This window comes from Schistocerca serialis, chromosome 6, assembly GCF_023864345.2.
Source record: "Schistocerca serialis cubense isolate TAMUIC-IGC-003099 chromosome 6, iqSchSeri2.2, whole genome shotgun sequence".
Classification (NCBI taxonomy): Eukaryota; Metazoa; Arthropoda; class Insecta; order Orthoptera; family Acrididae; genus Schistocerca; species Schistocerca serialis.
The window spans coordinates 560,704,972-560,725,367 of record NC_064643.1 but is presented as its reverse complement, the minus strand read 5'-3'; the positions used below and the strand labels follow the sequence as shown (position 1 = coordinate 560,725,367).

The 20,396-nt window shown below is 37.8% G+C and overlaps 1 protein-coding gene across 2 annotated transcripts; it reads left to right on the top strand.

Moving 5' to 3' along the window:
- Nucleotides 1–217: 217 nt before the first annotated feature.
- Nucleotides 218–20,093, top strand: LOC126485125 (pre-mRNA-splicing factor CWC25 homolog). Of its 2 annotated transcripts, none has more exons than XM_050108764.1 (7): nucleotides 218–416; nucleotides 1,538–1,710; nucleotides 15,592–15,764; nucleotides 15,846–16,003; nucleotides 16,202–16,492; nucleotides 19,401–19,681; nucleotides 19,864–20,093. In XM_050108764.1, the coding sequence occupies exons 1-7, from the start codon at nucleotides 399–401 to the stop codon at nucleotides 19,976–19,978; spliced, it is 1,209 nt and encodes a 402-aa protein (XP_049964721.1). In that variant the 5' UTR covers nucleotides 218–398; the 3' UTR covers nucleotides 19,979–20,093. The 2 variants fall into 2 exon arrangements, with proteins under 2 accessions (XP_049964721.1, XP_049964720.1); XM_050108763.1 differs by having other exon boundaries at nucleotides 15,843–16,003.
- The last annotated feature ends 303 nt before the right edge of the window (nucleotides 20,094–20,396 follow it).

The following is a 20,396-nucleotide window of genomic DNA, read 5'->3' as shown; positions in this document are numbered from 1 at the left end:
ACCCCCCCCCCTCCCCCCTCCCCACTAACGTTTAAGAAAGCCATCTCTGAAAATGTTAATGATTATTAAACTTTCGCGGGGAAAAATTACGTACGGAAGAAGTTGTGCATTTCTGAAGTTACTCTGGAGAACAAACATGAAGCGCTTCTGTTAGAGTTAATGGAATAAGATATTTCGGTTATTCCGCGAAAGATATGCGAAACTTGCCCGAGTGTTACGTCAGTGGGCATGGCACATATATACAACAAATTAATTTACGTAATCAAACATATTGATACACTATACAACATCTGTAACCAGAGATGATTGCTAAATGTTGATTTGCAGACGAAGTTTGTAAATGTAAACATTAAACAGTCCTGTGTCTTGTAGTGTACGCAAAGTGTCACTAACCTATAATGGGAGGAGGAGATTTGGTAAGTGATTCAAATGAAATTCTTAAATGTGGAATGAGAAACTGATTAGAATTATTACCTGCACATTAACAGTTATTAACGAAACAAAACTGACATTACACGGATTGTTTTCAACTACTCTCGAGCTTTCTCAGGAATATTGCTGCATGTTTATAGCGTGCTGCAACAATGATTTTGAACGAAATTCGTGTGGAAATATTCTGCTGTAAACATCATCTGTGGTGATTCTCAAATTTATCACAAGATTAATCTAGAATATCTGAAACAAATATAAATAAGTGTTGATACCATTTTTTCTCCATGCTACCGACTAACATTGACTACCAGCAATAATCTCAACTAAATGGAATCTCTTAAAAAATTTTCATTGGCCTACTTTTCAACGCGATGCTATCAATGTGAATGTTATATGTTATTAAGAGTCTGTCTATCGACACCAGAAATAATCTTTGTAGTTGAGTTAACTGGCATAAATGTTTTAAAAATGATGATTAACAGTAATCACAGTACATCAGCTTGGTCATGAAATTTGTGGTTGTGAAAACGAACTTGTTTAAAAGGAACAATATCATCTGTTCTGAAACATAAAGGAATGATCACTAGATTGTGAGCGCATCTTTAAGTATTGTAATTTCTATGAGAGGTTAAACCTTGCAGTGAGAAGACACAACTTTCCAAATACAATTTGAAGACTTCAATTTCACTTATTGATCTTCATTGTTTTCCTGAATTATTCCATACAGTTGCAGAACAGTACCCTTTGATATGACACATCTGACACCTTCCCTTTTATACAATATGTTAATTATTTTAGGCTGCATTTATTAGTTTATATACTTTTAATTGTTTATTGTTATTATGATAGCATATTTTTGTCATATTTATACTTCAATATCATGATATTTTTCTTTTTTAAAAATTATTGCCATGTCATGACATGTCTCATAAAGTTGTGTCATCAGCAGTGTCTGATAGATAAAATAAAACAGTAAGAAGTAACACAGAACAGTATTTTATACGGCTTTTAGTTTCTTCAGAAAATAGCGATATGTATCACATATGGAATACTATACTTACTTATCTGTGTATTTATCTTCTTTATCAACATGTGTTCTTTTCAGAACTTAAAGAAGTCATGGCATCCATCTACTACAAGAAATATTGAGAAAGTATGGAAAGCAGAGCAAAGACATGATGAGGAGCAAAAAAGAATTAATGATCTGCGTCGTGAAATAATTGCAGAAAAGGACAAGGAAGATATAAAGAAATATGCTGAAGAGAAGGGTGTAATTGAGTAAGACAGTCAGCATTAAAACATAGTGTGATAAGAATTATACCACATTCATCCAATGAGCAAGTTTATCAATTACAGAGCATATTGTTTCTCATTCGCAACTAAACACATCATCTGCATTGAGGGTCACAATCAAATTAAAGTACTTGTTATATGATGCTGGCCATGTGTCACTAGAGCATTACCATATCAGCTCTCTGCTTTACCTTTGTTTATGCTCAATCAAACAAAGATGCACTTGCCAGCAAGGGCAGAATGCAGGTTTCAGCCCTTGGTAGTCAGCCATCTGCAGGTTGGGTCTAATAACTGTTTATGAACAGTAATATAGCCTTTAAAGCCACAAGTACACTGTCCGCCTTGATCGAGCATGCGTAATTGAGTAAGTTAAACTTTCAAACTGCTGTAGAAATAACACCACTCGTCAGAATGACATCAAATTGCAGCGGAGTATCATCGGAGAAGGGGGGAAAGATATGGCAGAAGAAAAATAAGTAGTTATAAAATGTAGCAATAGCTGGTGCTGTAAGCATCATAATTTAATAGTGGTTGACTACAAATGATAAAAGAACCTTCCAAAATGCCTAAGGTGTATGTTTGACATTAAACAAACTGTACTACTCAGTGTGCATGGGTGTACAGATGTGATACTGTTAGTTATGTAAGCACACCCACCTCGGCAAGGTCATATCACATTGGATGGGAAAAACTGGTTTTTAATTGTCCTGAGGCCAAAAACCGCATAAAAAGCATCAGATTATTAATTTCCATGTGACTGGTACGAAACATGTTCAATATACTGTCCACCATTTTCTGCAACAAATTAAAATTGAGAAACAGCATGTTCCACAACTGATTGAAGTGTTTCCAGAATCACATTCTGAATGTGTTGCGCAATGCGTGCCTTCAGTGTAGCTAAGTTTGCAATTTGAACACTGAACACATTATCTTTCAGATATCCCCACAGCCAGAAGTCACACGAATTTAGATCAGGTGATTGGGATGGCCAGGCTGTAGGGAAATGGTGGCTAATAATTCTAGCACTTTCGACATGGTGCTTCAGCAGCTGCTTAATTAGCTTTGCAATGTGCGGGTGTGCGCCATCTTACATAAAAATGATCCCACTTACATATACACACTGTTGGAGAGCTGGAATGACATGGTTGCACAAAAGCAACTCATAGAGCTTACCAGCGATGGTACAGGTAATAGCAAGCATGTGTCTCTTCGAAATAATATGTTCGAAATAATATGGCCCTATGATAAATGATGCCGTAAACCCACACCACATGGTGACCTTTTCAGGATATAGTGGAACTGGTTGATTTGCATGTGGATTTTCCGTTGCCCATATTCAACAATGCTGTGTATTGACATATTCTGACAGATAGAAGTGAGCTTCATCTGCCCACAAAATCTTCCACAGCCAATCATTGTCCACTTACATGCGAGCAAGAAATTCTAAAACAAAGGTCTCTCTTGCCACCAGGTCAACAGGAAGCAACTTGTGTACATGGGTAATTTTGAATGGATACAAAGAAAGATGTTTTGTAGGATTTTATGCACCGTGCTCAATTTATTTCCAATGTACGGGCAATTCTCTGTGCACTCCAAGTTTGCTCACCAGCACTCATCTCCTCATACATTGCTGTGGCCACTGCTTCCACTGATGTCGAATCAATTTGTTTCCTCCTTATATCAGGTTGTACACCAAAAGAACCAGTCTTTTCGAGTTCCTGAATCATTTTCTCCAGACCCATGGCAGTCTTCAAACCCCTCAGTGTCTGGAACTTCTTCAGAGCAATGTGTGCACAGTCATCATTCTTGTAATACAGCTTTAAAAGCAGAGTATGATCCTGCATTGGGACAGACATGGCGAACGTCGTAGATGTGAAAGGAGGAAAAGCCGTGTACCCGGTGTGTTTATAGCAACTTCAATGGGTCGTGCACATGACAGGTGTTTTCATTTACGTATTCTGACATGTACAGCACCATCTATTGATCAATTTTCACACTTTTTCTTTTCTTCTGCCATATGTTTTCCCCCTTCTCCGATAATATTCCATTACAACTTGACACCATTCTGACCAGTGGTGTTATTTCTACAGCATTTTGAACATTTTGAACACTTTAATTAGAATCACTCCCTCTCTCTCTCTCTCTCTCTCTCTCTCTCTCTCTCTCTGTGTGTGTGTGTGTGTGTGTGTGTGTGTGTGTGTGTGTGTGTGTGTGTGTGTGTGTGTGTGTGTGTGCGCGCGCGCGCGCGTACTTCATATCTAAATTCATCTATTGAATACAAGGAGTTGTCATTCAGAAATTCTTTTAATTTGTCTATCAGACTTTTAATGCCATTTGGCAAATGACCAAAGATTTTTGTGCCAGCATAGTTCACCACTATCTGTGCCAAAGTCAGATTTAACCCAGAATAGTGAAGATCATCCTTTCTTCAATTGTTGTAGCTATGCGCTTTGCTATTATTTTTGAACTGATATGGACTATTAATAACACATTTCATAAGTGAATGTATGTATTGCAAAGGTAGAGATATGGCTTCTGACCACAATCTCTTGGTTATGAACTGCAGATTGAAACTGAAGAAACTGCAAAAAGGTGGGAATTTAAGGAGATGGGACCTGGATAAACTGAAAGAACAAGAGGTTGTAGAGAGTTTCAGGGAGAGCATAAGGGAACAATTGACAGGAATGGGGGAAATAAATACAGTAGAAGAAGAATGGGTAGCTCTGAGGGATGAAGTAGTGAAAGCAGCAGACGATCAAGTAGGTAAAAAGACGAGGGCTAATAGAAATCCTTGGGTAACAGAAGAAATATTGAATTTAATTGATGAAAGGAGAAAATATAAAAATGCAGTAAATGAAGCAGGCAAAAAGGAATACAAACGTCTCAAAAATGAGATCGATAGGAAGTGCAAAATGGCTAAGCAGGGATGGCTAGAGGACAAATGTAAGGATGTAGAGGCTTGTCTCACTAGGGGTAAGATAGATACTGCCTACAGGAAAATTAAAGAGACCTTTGGAGAGAAGAGAACCACTTGTATGAATATCAAGAGCTCAGATGGCAACCCAGTTCTAAGCAAAGAAGGGAAGGCAGAAAGGTGGAAGGAGTATATAGAGGGTTTATACAAGGGCGATGTACTTGAGGACGATATTATGGAAATGGAAGAGGATATAGATGAAGATGAAATGGGAGATACGATACTGCGTGAAGAGTTTGACAGAGCACTGAAAGACCTGAGTCGAAACAAGGCCCCGGGAGTAGACAACATTCCATTACAACTACTGACGGCCTTGGGAGAGCCAGTCCTGACAAAACTCTAGCATCTGGTGAGCAAGATGTATGAGACAGGTGAAATACCCTCAGATTTCAAGAATAATATAATAATTCTAATCCCAAAGAAAGCAGGTGTTGACAGATGTGAAAATTACCGAACTATCAGTTTAATAAGTCACAGCTGCAAAATACTAATGCGAATTCTTTACAGACGAATGGAAAAACTGGTAGAAGCGGACCTCGGGGAAGATCAGTTTGAATTCCATAGAAATGTTGGAACATGTGAGGCAATACTAACCTTACGACTTATCTTAGAAGAAAGATTAAGAAAAGGCGAACCTACGTTTCTAGCATTTGTAGACTTAGAGAAAGCTTTTGACAATGTTGACTGGAATACTCTCTTTCACATTCTAAAGGTGGCAGGGGTAAAATACAGGGAGCGAAAGGCTATTTACAATTTGTACAGAAACCAGATGGCAGTTATGAGAGTCGAGGGGCATGAAAGGGAAGCAGTGGTTGGGAAAGGAGTGAGGCAGGGTTGTAGCCTCTCCCCGATGTTATTCAATCTGTATATTGAGCAAGCAGTAAAGGAAACAAAAGAAAAATTCGGAGTAGGTATTAAAATTCATGGAGAAGAAGTAAAAACTTTGAGGTTCGCCGATGACATTGTAATTCTGTCAGACACAGCAAAGGACTTGGAAGAGCAGTTGAACGGAATGGACAGTGTCTTGAAAGGAGGATATAAGATGAACATCAACAAAAGCAAAACGAGGATAATGGAATGTAGTCAAATTAAATCGGGTGATGCTGAGGGAATTAGATTAGGAAATGAGACACTTAAAGTAGTAAAGGAGTTTTGCTACTTAGGGAGCAAAATAACTGATGATGGTCGAAGTAGAGAGGATATAAAATGTAGACTGGCAATGGCAAGGAAATCGTTTCCGAAGAAGAGAAATTTGTTAACATTGAGTATAGATTTAAGTGTCAGGAAGTCGTTTCTGAAAGTATTTGTATGGAGTGTAGCCATGTATGGAAGTGAAACATGGACGATAACTAGTTTGGACAAGAAGAGAATAGAAGCTTTCGAAATGTGGTGCTACAGAAGAATGCTGAAGATAAGGTGGGCAGATCACATAACTAATGAGGAGGTATTGAATAGGATTGGGGAGAAGAGAAGTTTGTGGCACAACTTGACTAGAAGAAGGGATCGGTTGGTAGGACATGTTTTGAGGCATCAAGGGATCACAAATTTAGCATTGGAGGGCAGCGTGGAGGGTAAAAATCGTAGAGGGAGACCAAGAGATGAATACACTAAGCGGATTCAGAAGGATGTAGGTTGCAGTAGGTACTGGGAGATGAAGAAGCTTGCACAGGATAGAGTAGCATGGAGAGCTGCATCAAACCAGTCTCAGGACTGAAGACCACAACAACAACAACAACTGTGAATATCCCATGTTCCTTAAATAAATCTCTGCAAGGTGTCTTGGATGAACTCCAGCCATTATTCTGAATTCATGCTTTTGTGCAGTGGATACTTTTTCTCTTAACGATGAATTACCCTAAAATATGATGACATATGAAAGCAGTGAATGAAAATAGGCATAGTAATCCAATTTACTGACATGTTTATCACCAAAATTTTCAGTATCCCTAGTAGTGTAGGTAGCTGAACCTAACCATCTCAGCAAATCATCAATGTGTTTCTTCCAATTCAATTTCTCATCCATGCACACAACCTGAAATTTTGAATAGTCTGCTATAGCAATAGACTTCTGTTCAAAGTTGATATTTATCAATGATGTAATGCCATTTACTGTACAGAATTGTATGTACTGTGTTTTCTCAAAATTTAGTGAGAGTCAATTTCCAGAGAACCACTTAATAATTTTCTGAAAGACATTATTTACAATTCCTCAGCTAATTCTTGCTTGTTGGGTGTGATTACTATACTTGTATCATCAGCAAAAAGAACTAGCTTGGTATTTTCATGAATATAAACCGGCAGGTCATTAATATATGAGGGCAGTTCAATAAGTAATGCAACACATTTTTTTTCTCGGTCAGTTTTGGTTGAAAAAACCGGAAATTTCTTGTGGAATATTTTCAAACATTCCCGCTTCGTCTCGTATAGTTTCATTGACTTCCGACAGGTGGCAGCGCTGTACGGAGCTGTTAAAATGGCGTCTGTAACGGATGTGCGTTGCAAACAACGGGCAGTGATCGAGTTTCTTTTGGCGGAAAACCAGGGCATCTCAGATATTCATAGGCGCTTGCAGAATGTCTACGGTGATCTGGCAGTGGACAAAAGCATGGTGAGTCGTTGGCCAAAGCGTGTGTCATCATCGCCGCAAGATCAAGCAAGACTGTCTGATCTCCCGCGTGCAGGCCGGCCGTGCACAGCTGTGACTCCTGCAATGGCGGAGCGTGCGAACACACTCGTTCGAGATGATCGACGGATCACCATCAAACAACTCAGTGCTCAACTTGACATCTCTGTTGGTAGTGCTGTCACAATTGTTCACCAGTTGGCATATTCAAAGGTTTGTTCCCGCTGGGTTCCTCGTTGTCTAACCGAACACCATAAAGAGCAAAGGAGAACCATCTGTGTGGAATTGCTTGCTCGTCATGTGGCTGAGGGTGACAATTTCTTGTCAAAGATTGTTACAGGCGATGAAACATGGGTTCATCACTTCGAACCTGAAACAAAACGGCAATCAATGGAGTGGCGCCACACCCACTCCCCTACCAAGAAAAAGTTTAAAGCCATACCCTCAGCCGGTAAAGTCATGGTTACAGTCTTCTGGGTCGCTGAAGGGGTTATTCTGTTCGATGTCCTTCCCCATGGTCAAACGATCAACTCTGAAGTGTATTGTGCTACTCTTCAGAAATTGAAGAAACGACTTCAGCGTGTTCGTAGGCACAAAAATCTGAACGAACTTCTCCTTCATCGTGACAACGCAAGACCTCACACAAGTCTTCACACCCGAGAGGAGCTCACAAAACTTCAGTGGACTGTTCTTCCTCATGCACCCTACAGCCCCGATCTCGCACCGTCGGATTTCCATACGTTTGGCCCAATGAAGGACGCAATCTGTGGGAGGCACTACGCGGATGATGAAGAAGTTATTGATGCAGTATGACGTTGGCTCCGACATCGACCAGTGGAATGGTACCGTGCAGGCATACAGGCCCTCATTTCAAGGTGGCGTAAGGCCGTAGCATTGAATGGAGATTACGTTGAAAAATAGTGTTGTGTAGCTAAAAGATTGGGAAATAACCTGGTGTATTTCAATGCTGAATAAAACAACCCCTGTTTCAGAAAAAAAATGTGTTGCATTACTTATTGAACTGCCCTCGTATATATTATGAACAATAAGGGACCCAAAACTGAACCCTGTGGGACACCATTGTTGATACCTCCCAGATTTTTGCAAACTATCAGCACTGTTAATTCTAACCTTATCCATTCTTCTAATTAAGTATGGATTAAACCGTTTGTGCACTGTCCCACTCATACCACAATACTTAATCATATCTATAAGAAGTTCACCATTCACACCGTCAAAAGCCTTGTAGAGATCACAGAAAATCCCAATGGGTGCTGTTAAGTCATCCAGCGCATTTAATATTTGATCAGTGATAGCGTATATAGCATTTTCTGTTAAAAAGCCTGTGTGAAAACCAAATTGACATTTTGTTAGTACTTCATTTTTACAAAGATGTGAAGCTACTCATGAATACATTACTTTTTGAAGAATTTTGAATAAAGCTGTCAGAAGTGAGATTGGGTTGTAGGTGTTAGCATCAGACCCATCCCCTTTTTTATGCTATGGTTTAACAATAGCATATTTCAGTCTATCTGGAAAAATTCTTTGCTTCAGTGAGCTACTACATATGTGGCTGAGAATCCTACTTATCTGTTGGGAACAAGCTTTTAGTACTCTGTTGGAAATGTCGTCAATTCCCTGTGAGCTTTTACTTTTGAGTGAATTTATTATTTTCCTAATTTCAGTAAGAGAGGTGGGTTGAATTTCAATTTTAGCAAATTGCCTTTTCCATGTACTGCCTTGCATTTTGTATTGAATAGTCGGATCCTAGTTTCACTACACTTAAGAACGATTATTAAAAATATTTTGTACTTTTAACTTTTTGTTAACAAATTTTTCATTGAGTTTGATAGAAATATTCTTCCTGCGCTCTCGGTTGCACTGTTTCCCTCTTAACAATATTCCAAATTGTTTTAATTTTATTATCAGAGGTGCTAATCTCAGACATGATGCATGAACAATGATATTTTTATCCCTGCAGTAAGCCATGGCTTTGTAGATGTTTTCTTACAGTTATGTTTCACTGTTTTCTTAGGGAAACAGTTTCCAAATACACTCACAAAGGTGTCATGAAATAGGTTAAATTTTAAATTAGCATCAGGTTTCCCGTACACCTCATCAAAGTCAAAGTATTGCAAGCTTTCCCTTAAATTTGCAGTTAAATTGTTAATTGAATGCCCTTCTTTGGAAGACTGTTTTGCATTATTGTATGGCGCTATGTCATATACTGTAACTAGCTGTGTGTCATGATCAGACAGATCATTCTTAACAGGAAAAGCTTTTATTTGATTAAATTTATCTTGGTTTGTAAAAAACATTATCTATCAGTGTGCTGCTTTCCTGTACCACCTGAGTAGCAAAATCAATAACTGACGTCAAATTGAAAGAACCAAGTGACACTTCAAGGTCAAGCTTTCTGTTGGACTCTTTCAGAAAATTTACATTGAAATCCCCACAAACAATAATTTACTTCCCTCTGTCTGACAGATAGCACAACAAAGAATCCAAATTTTTAAAAAAATAGCTGAAAATTTCCCAAGGGGGACCTATAAACAGCTACAATTATGAAAGTACTGTTATTTAATTTAAGAGGCTCTGGGGCGGGACACAATGTCTTCCTGCTGTTAAAATAACACTTGTAAATTACATGTTTTCTAGGAAAGTATTTGAGCTAGAAAGATGAAATTTCTCAAGGTTATTTATTGGAGTATTGGCTACAACTTAAGACAAGGATTTTAAAATTTGAATTCAGTTGCTAGAAATTAATTTTTTCTATTGTAATGAAAATTCACTTCCTTTTTGTGCCATTTTTTGTTTATAAATTCAACAATATACAGGTTTTTGGAAAAAGGCTGTGTTGAATGATGCAGAAGGGACTGTGTAACATTTCCTGAAAATCTGAAGCAAATTGATTTGTTCGATCCTGAGAAACCATGTAATTTGTACGAAAAAATAAAACTTTTAGGAATTGAGCAACAGAGTTTGGATTATCTTTCTAGTGCATTCCAGGAGCATAGGATGAATTATCTTCATCTTGTGCAAACTCCTCCTTCAGCTTCCTCTTTGTCCTCCTCCTGTTTACTCTGGCTTGTATTTCTAGGCTATTTGCAGCCCTGTCAGCAGCCCAAAGACTTTCGTTGTCCAAAGCAAGCATCATTCACACCTTGTTGAAACCTATCTTCATTCCCATATTTCGAAATACTTTGCACTGTACAACATTGCCATCATTGAAAGTAGCAAAAGCATATACACACCAAAGTGAAGTGTTTCTATTCCAACAAACACAGTCGTGGGGATTTTTGGCCGTACAACATTATTTAAAGTTTCATCAGAGTTTTAAGTTTTTACATGAGCACACCTTTTCAACATCTCAGGTGCTGCTAAGTTTCTGAAAATAGGTTTTATCACCTCCATTACCGCATTAGGCAGACTTATGTTTATGAGTGTACATTTCACCAGTTGGCAATCCCTTGTTGTACTTACACCAACTGTTTTTTTCTTTTGGGCCACAAGTAATGATGAGGACTTTCATTGGTTGAAAAAGTATGAAAAAAAGAGAGCCCAAACAGCCATCTTCATTTCAATGACACCGTGTGTCTTTTGCCTAATAGCCATTCCATAATAGTTCTGTATTTTTCAATTACACTGTCAGTTAATCTTCCCTTCTCATCCAACCCTTCAACATCAATCAGTTTTTGTTTTCTGAACAAAGCTTTCAGTCACTGAAGTCTTGATTGCATTCATTTTTGTATGTGTCCAATACACTCAAATTTCTGCACTACAACATTATCACCAAAGCACTTCAGTTTTTGAATATGTTTGTATCATCGTCACTATGGTAATTCACATATCGCGCTTTATCACGTGCAACAGAATGTTGAAATATACTAGCGACACCAGATACCTCCATTCCTCCACTACTGCCACTATAGTTAGCTGTGCAATTATTTTCATGTGTACCTTTATTTTTTTGTGGACACCTACAATATTTAGATATTACTGCTACATCTAAAACTTCCCTTTATACGTACTGGTGGCAGATACTACACCATGAAGAGATGTGTGTCTCTGGTTACGCCAGGTACCATTGAATGCTGCAGTCAAGTCTCTATTAGCATTGTTTTCTATTACTGCCTCTTTCGTAGCTCTCTTCATAGATTCTGTACAGACATCTTCTACTTTAGACCCTATAAATCTGTTATAGTTCATAAACCTAATCTGGCGATTTGGAAGAGTCATCATGCCACAGAAAACTGCACCAGCAGCAGCACCTTTACCAGGTGTATGCAAGGCATAAACAAATCTGATGTCGTGTTCATAGATTTTGCTACCATTTTCTTCATTTGGAGCTACTGCAACACTGTTCCAAAACGTGGTCATGTATGAACACGTACCATCCATTTCACTGTCAAATCCAACGTGATTCTTTATATAGTGTGTTCCAGGCTGACTTCACTACACAGAATACATCTTACACAGGTTGCAAAAATTCGATTGAGAACTGATATATCAAGTATTTCATTCGCATCTGATTCGCCCATAAAACATTCATACACTTCATTAATTGAACCAAGCTTCCTCTGTGAAGTACTTTCTTTCTCTCTTTCATTGCAGTGGGCAGGTGTACCAGCAAGATTAGATTCACACACTGGGTTATCGTCTTTATTGTTTACGGAAATAATACATACCTTTGGTTTTCCAGAGACATCAATGAACAGAATTCACTTCAAAAATTTTCAGTATTACGAGCGATGTATATTGAACTATCACAGGTTAGCCATAATACCTATTTTGTAATACTTATTTTCTCTCAGATCACTAAACGGTACATGATCAGCATGTAGATTCATGAGTCATTTGACAGCAATTTAACAGTGTCACAGTGGGCCATGCCCATGCAGAACATATTTCAAAAATATTTAAAAAATAGTTGTAGTCTTCTGAACTGAATAAATTATATATCAATTAAAAGGAAAAAAAATCTGTAGATTTTTAAAATGCATAAAAGTAAAAATTGAACATTTCATGATTTTGAACCTTTTTGGAGCCCTTTAGATCACACACACATGCTTCTATATGTTGCTGTACACAAAATATTTTAGTTTCTAAATTTTTCACACTGTGATAAAATTTAACATATATGGCAATCCTCCTCTGTCTGTAGTGTCTCTGCTTACATGTGCGGAGAACTTATATCCACCTACATTTACCTTTTCCATAATCTGGGACTATATGATGTTCAGGCAGGCATAGTGTGTCTATTCCACCCTTGGTTTCTAAATCTTCTAAACAAACAAGAAACTCGATACTCTGATGCAATATACTAACCACTAACATTATTTTTCACTGTAATTTTATGAGAATCTTGTGATATTTTAACATCTCTAGTACTTGCCTATCTGAGCTTCTCATTAACTTCATTCAATGTTCAATCATTAGACACTGATCTTAGCCTAAAAAAGAGGTAGTCCCATGAGTTTCAGTGTCCCCCCTTAAATATTTTGCTGTTGTCCCAGCCAGTTTACCCTTCCCTTTCCTACTGAGCTGCAGCCCATGCCTTGTGAAGTCCCACCTGCCAATAGCATCAACAGGGACCAAACCTATGCCTGATAAAGTAGCCACCTGAAGCAGCTGATCTAGCTCCATGTCAACCCTCCTGACAGAGCTGTTCAATTGGGGCCGATCATACCGCATGAAACCAGGAATCAAGTTGACGTTTGTATGGTTTGTTGCAGATGCTGTTTTCACAAGTTCATACTCAGTATTGTAGCCCTGATCCCCATCAGTACTGTTTTCTGCTCCACCCACTATCGCAACATGATCTTGCTTTGAAAAACCCTTGCATAGTGACCCTACATCTTCTATCATTTGGCTAAGACATGCACTGGGCTTGAAAAAAATTGTGACATGGTACCTCTCACCTAATTTTTCCTGCAAGATCTGGCCTACACCTCTTCCACGGCTATTACTTAACAACTGAATTTTCCTCCTGCTTTCTACTTTTTTTGAAACAGTTTGTTTCCTAGTGAAAGTCTGTTGAGTATTAACTACACTTACATCTACCTGAGCCTCTTCCTTAGTTAACTGAGGTAGCAAGGCAAATCTGTTGTTTGTGCCAATGATGAAACTATCAGATACAGTTCTCTTTCTGTGGCTCTTCCTCCTTGCTACCAATTTCCACCTGTCTTCACCCTTCTCCCCCCATAAGTTCATGAGTTCCTCTGTAGCATTATCCAGTTTAGCCTTAAGGGCTCTAATCTTCCCTCCCTGTTCAGCTATCTTCCTATCCTTCGAACATACTCTGCAATGTCATGGAAGAGACTCATTTACATCCCCAATTCCCATGCTACTACATCCCCCCCCCCCCCTCCCCAGTGTAACCATCTGTCACAACAGCTGCATAGAACCCCAAAGCTAACTTTCCTATGGCAGTTCAAACACGTCTTGTTCATGGTTGTTTACAATATTTTTACAAAATTTATGTAGACAATAACAGTAATATTCTATTAGCTACAGATCACAAGAGTCACTAAAGTTATATAGAACACTAATATACATGTATACTATTAATATAGTAACGTAATGTACTTGAAATAATGTTAAAACTCAAAACTTGTTTACCTAAAAAATTAGGCCTAAGATCGCGTATGCGCATATACATTTTGAAAACAGATTAAAATGGAACTTAAAACCTTTAGTTCCCCAAGTAGATGTGGTAGTACTAAATATATGTATAAGGAAAACGACCTAGATTCTTCACTTAATACTTACACAAATGACTTAAATTTGTATGTGAACCTACATGGAGGAAACCAGCCATTAGGTGTTGCTTCTTCTTCCAGCCATTAGGTGTTCCTTCTTCTTCTTCTTTTTGTGTGTGTGTGTGTGTGTGTGTGTGTGTGTGTGTGTGAGAGAGAGAGAGAGAGAGAGAGAGAGAGAGAGAGAGAGAGGGGGAGAATAGATAATAGATAATATGAAATAGGCTCTAATTAATTTCCTTGAGGTGTAATATTAACTTCATTGACAGAGGTCAATATTCAAGCATGTATGGTCTGCATCAGGGCTGCCAACTATATCCAGAGCAACTATGATCAGAGGAACTCAGTTCCAGATCAGAAAGTGTCAATTAACAATTTAAATAAAAACACAAGTATGCAGAATGTATGTGCATTGCCAGTATTCTGGCGCTGAATACCTCATGGTTAATACTGTACTCTGAATGTTTGTTGAATAACTCGCACTTCATTGCTGAGAGCATTGTTTGTGGGTTTGGGTGGGAAACACTTGGATATGAACTATGCTCTCAGTGCAACAATATGCCATCAGTACATTTTCTGAAAACACAACCACCCATTGAATGGGAAGCAAAGACAGCCCCAAAGTAGGCAAGCAGACAAATTTGTGTGGTGGCCAAATATAGTCGGTAGGTAACAATTAAGTCCATATCACAGCCCAGGAAAAGTGCTGGCAGATGTATTGTACCATACCATGACTAGCGACCTTGCAGGACGAATGCATAATTATATTGAATGATCAATAGATGTGTCCAGCAGGATTACTAAATCAAGGAACATAATACCTACTGCCACATGCTTGTAACATTACGGCCATAAGTTAATTCGTAATTACTTACATGCATGTCTGAAAGAACAGACATTGTTGACAATCCACAGCTGTATGAAATATTTTTTGAAATCAATTCACTGATTGCAAATTCATTGACATGAGCTGCATAAATCTGCTACCCAAAGTGACATTAAAAGTTATGCCGGACTAGGACTCGAACCTGGATTTCCCGCTTATCACGAGCAGTCACCGTAACCAATTCGGCTATACTACACTCTCCCCTATCAACCAAGACTTCCATATGTCATCAGTCTACATCTGTGTATTGTAGCTCAATAAATTCATCTCCTAGTGCTTACAACATTATTTGGATTGCTGCAACAGGGAGTATGAGGCGAGGAGGAATCAAGACCAGTGTTGTTAATGATTGTTCAAGTCCTTGTCTGGCACAGATTTTTGTGTCACTGTTAGATAGTAGACCTGCACATAAAACGGCTGATATTGGGGAATGCACAGTCAGTGAATTAATTTCGATAAATTAATTCATAATGATGGAGGTGCATACCGATAGTCACTCATTCAGTTCTGTTTGAAATGGCAAGGGCAAATGATTCTACACTCATTTTTTGGTGGGTTATGCAGTATAGTAGTAGTGGAGACAACTTAGGAAAGTGTTCCACCTAGTTTGTTGCTTATTTCTCAGGAAGAAAAATGAACATAAACTGGAATGGATGTACAAGAAACCTGGAGAGTTAGTGGACAGAGAAGAGTACCTTCTTGGCAGATCTATTGACAAAACCTTTGAGCAAATTCAGGAATCTGAGAAAGCAGCAGCATCATCTTCATCGGTAGTTGATATTAATCTTGCTGAGAAAGGTAAATCTGATTCTTGTTTTGCTTTATAAATTTTTGAAGCTGATGTAGAGATTGTTAATGTTTTATTTCTCTTGTTAGCAGGTGGTGAGCATTCTTCATTTGCTAGTCTCCTTGCACCTCAAGTTGATCTAGCGAGGAAGCTACAGGAGGATCCCTTGTTTGCTATTCGAAAGAAAGAGCTTGAAACTCGTAGCCACATACTAAAAAATCCTGTGAAGCTAAAGAAGCTTCAGCAGCTGGTATTTTGTACTATGTTATATTAATGCTGTATTAATGATAGTGTAAAGGAGGAAAAGGAGATGACACTATTCTTTTGCATTTCTAGCCAAAAGACATCATTACTCACTTTGTACTTGTTTAATCTTTAATAACCTATTTTCCTGTTGTATCACTAAGGTAACACATAGAAGTACTAAAATAAAATTATTTTTATGCAGCTAAGTTCCCGTAGTTCATCAAAACCGAAAAAATTAAAGAAAGAAAAAAAGAAAAAGAAGAAAAGGAAGAAAAATAGCGACAGTGAAGACAGCGATAGTGATATTGATGCTGTTCTTTTAGACAAGTACAAGAAATTGAAAGAGAAGCTTAAAGAAACAGACCTAGCTGTATTGAAAACTATTTGTGTTGATACTGATAAAGACAAAAAACTGTCTTCCAAGCCAAAAAATTCCAAGAAAAGAAAACATGACACAAGTTCAATGGATGAAGAAGACTATCATCAGAAGAAGGTACATATAATGTCTGAGGACTGTAAAGAATAAAATTAAAGCTATATTACTAATGGAGGAATAGAAGAGAGAGAGAAAAGTAGTAATTGAAGCAATAAATAAACAAAGTAAAATAAAATGGAAGGGGGCATTTAAATTTTCAAACATGCCTCTTGTTGATTGCCTGCATGATTTAGCAAAGGTTTTTTCTCTTTTGAAATAGTGAATGTTTGCATTCTAACTGGAGTTTGTTGTATTCTGATGTGTTTGTATATAGGAAACTTGTCCAGTGTAAAAAATAGAAGAAATAACCATTTCTATCTTTCAGTATTGTTTTATAAATTCACAGCACTCGAAACTGATTGTGTGCCACACATAAGTGTTTATAACATTTTAGACAAGCAGCACAATTTTACTACTGTGTACAATGCCAATTCAAACCAAAAGACAGCTTTTGCTGTCCAGTTATTTTTACTCCCAATGTGAATAATATGCAAATTTCCAGGACAGTATGTATGGGTGAACTGCATGCAATCTTCAAGGCAATTCAGTAGAATAGGTACAATTGAAAGAAGAAATTTTTCATCTACTCTAATTTCGCAAGTGCTCTACAATTAATACAAAACTGTACCTAACAAAGATAATGATACAAAATATATAGCACTCCTTTTTCCTGCTGCAGTAAGGAAGTGTATCTGACTCTACTACGAGTTAGGGCATGAAGAAATCTTGGGAAATGAGTTAGCCAATATAATAGCCAAGTAGGCCTGTAGGGAACACAGTGTGCCATTCTTCTACAAGTTGTTATTGTGCCCATGAGTCATTTGTATGTGTGGTAGAAACAGTAGCTAATAGTGGGGGCTAGTGAGCTGCTTTCAGAGCTACCAGCTGTATGCACCGTGGCTTCTGTCTCTATGGTCACTCGGACAACACACTTGTCACTCTGACATCACCTTATATGGCAGTGTTATTTTTATGCATTGCTTTATAGTACAACAAGGGAAAATTACTCTCCTTCCCCTCTATGATTGTGATGTATGAATCCCCATAACTCCACTCTTAAAACAGTGTAGTTTGTAATCTGGTAGATGGTTAATGGTAAACCTAGGTGTAGATATGCCTCCCAATTTTTGTTGATGTGACATTTAGTTTGTTCTGGCTTTTAAGATTTTGCATGGTATCTGTACTCCAGCAGTTAAGCTAGAAATTCAAGTGTATAGTAGAATAGTTAGCTCACCCTTAACAGTCCACATTCTTCTTTTTTAGATTTTTTTCTTAATTTTCTGATTGATTATACTTTATTTTTTGGGATAGAATAATTTTATAATTGTATTAATTTGCTTGTGTAAATGTGTGTCACCAGGTTTAGAAACATTTGAAACAATATTTTAGACTCTTTCATCTGTTTTAGTAGCACTTGCAGCTATCAAAATATAGTAGACCTACGAAGATCTTTACTGTTAAGTGCACACAAAAATTTGTCATTATTTTTGTTCAGAAAAAGGGGTCATGCTGCTCTTGACCTTGTCAAAATGCTGTTGATGAAAAAGAATGCCTAACTCCAGGAGTTTTGCACATTTTTGTCTGCTTTATATCTGTTACTGCACAACATTATCGTAATTTGGATGGCAGTCACAGTGTCTTTATTAAATCCTCCCTCTCTGCTATTATCCTTAATGAGATATAGATCTATTACTGACTTTTGTGGTGAGGCATTTAATGGACAGGTTCACATTCCAAATTACCTAGAAGAGCTTTGTCCAAAAGATGTATAAAGGAATCTTGATTACCCTTCAGTAAAATAAGAGAAAAGATTTCGTCATTTTGAGTAGTTCTTGTGAACTAGTACCAGTTAAGGGCTGTTATACTGAGGCTGTAATTTTAGTCAGTTGTGCTTTGATTTAATAGGCTCAATGCTGTACAAAATGTTTCCCACACTTCACAGAGTAACCATCTATGTATGCCACATAGTATCTCAGTAACAAACATGCCAGGCACTGTTGTGTTATTTCTAAACATGCTTTCCTACCAAGTGTTTCTTACATGTATCCACATTGTTAAACCAATTGACTCATAACATCAGCATTCTAACTTTCCCAGTCTTAACATGTACAGAATCACTGCCAGCATTCTGTATCAGGTGACTAGTAATTCCAGCAGTTTGTAGGAGATAACAAACTTTTAGGAACAATGAATTGTCACAAAATAACTCTTTGAGAACATCCCACTTCATATAGCTGAACATTCTTTGAATTGAATTGTAATGGTAGGGACCTGGATATTTATTTTGCCTCTCTGGTCTGTTGGATATTTTGCCTCCAACACCATTACTTCCATACTGCAAGTATGGCAATTCCAAAGCATATTCACCCTCACGGTTCACCTATTGATAACTTGTGCAGCTTCACGAGACATTTCATCTTCATTGTTCTTTATCTCTGCCTTCATATTCTGTTTGGTCTTTTGTTTGGACTTTATTTCATTTCCTGTAATTTTTTATTGATTTTGTTTTCTCTCAATTTTTCCTCAAAATTGTCAGGAACAAACTCTCCATCATCTGTAAGTCATTAAACAACCTCATAGTCTGCTGAAAGTTTGTATAACTGGTGTCCTCTGTCTGCTGGCATGTTTCAGTGTCATATAGAATTCATGAATTGATGAATTAAAGCCAAATGTCATGCCAAAGGTGACCCCATATTCTGTTAGGACACTGGCCATAATGTTCTGGCTGGTCAGTATGGGTGCTACATTTTGCATGTATACACGTTTGAAAGGATCATAACAGCCAGAATGATTTTCAACTGACAAGCTCCAGTGACACAGGATTTACTTGGTGGGAGCAAGTGTCCATTCTTTATAACACCTTGTTTGTTTCACATAAAGAGGCAGACCAAAGACTTCAAGGTAGTGATGTTTCCACTTATTACAGGACAGACATCAGGACAGGGACAGAACGGAGCATAATAATCCAAAGACTGATTCAAGGAATCAGCATAAACCAACCTATACAGATAAATACAAGGCTGACAGGAACTGGAAGAAGCCGGAAAAAAAGAAATTAACTGAGGAAGAAATTGAACGCAGAAGGGCAGAAATGTTAGATAATGCCAAATGGAGGGAACAAGAGCGGGACAAGAACATAGCCAGAAATAAGGCACAGGAAGAATATGAGAAAAAGCAGATGAAAGATTTTGATAAAGATTTTATAAGGTAAAGTTGTTTCATAGCAAAATATATTCTTTTTAAATGTGATCTTTTGCTTACTTATCTGGGAGTCAATACTTTTCAAATGAAATTTCTTTCTTTCTTTCTTTCTTTCTTTCTTTCAAATCGCCTTCATATTTTATTATGTGTTTCTCTTACACAAATCTACCAATCTATTATTTTCACAGGAAGCAACTTTCGATTGCTGCATCCCAAGAGACTGTTGAAGGGCGTATTCGATCAAATATGAACAACATCCAGAGGTCTGGAATGGCAATGGACAAAAATTTTGCTCGAAGGTGATGCATACTGTGTAAGACGAATCAACAAACTACTGCCTTGTGTGAAAGAGTGTGATACAGCCATTGTTAGTTCTTGTGTTGAGTTTTTATTTTTAAAATAAAATTTATGTTTGATATCCTGCTCGTTGTCACTGAATTCCTTTGTAATGTCCTGATTTCATCATCATCATCCTGGGTGTTTTCATCAGCCACATATTGGCTGGAAGTTTAAAATGCAGTTCATTTTGTGCCATATGATCCCATCCTCAGGCAACTGTTGCAGATGCTGTGCACAATCAACATCCATGAAACCTCATCAGACTGTCATGGATTTAGCCTCTGAAAGCATGTAGCATCATGCAAAGTCGCCTCCAGGAAGGGGTGGGTCAGGGCAGGGCAGGACAGCACAGCACAGCACAGCTGTCTACCCATTTCCTCCC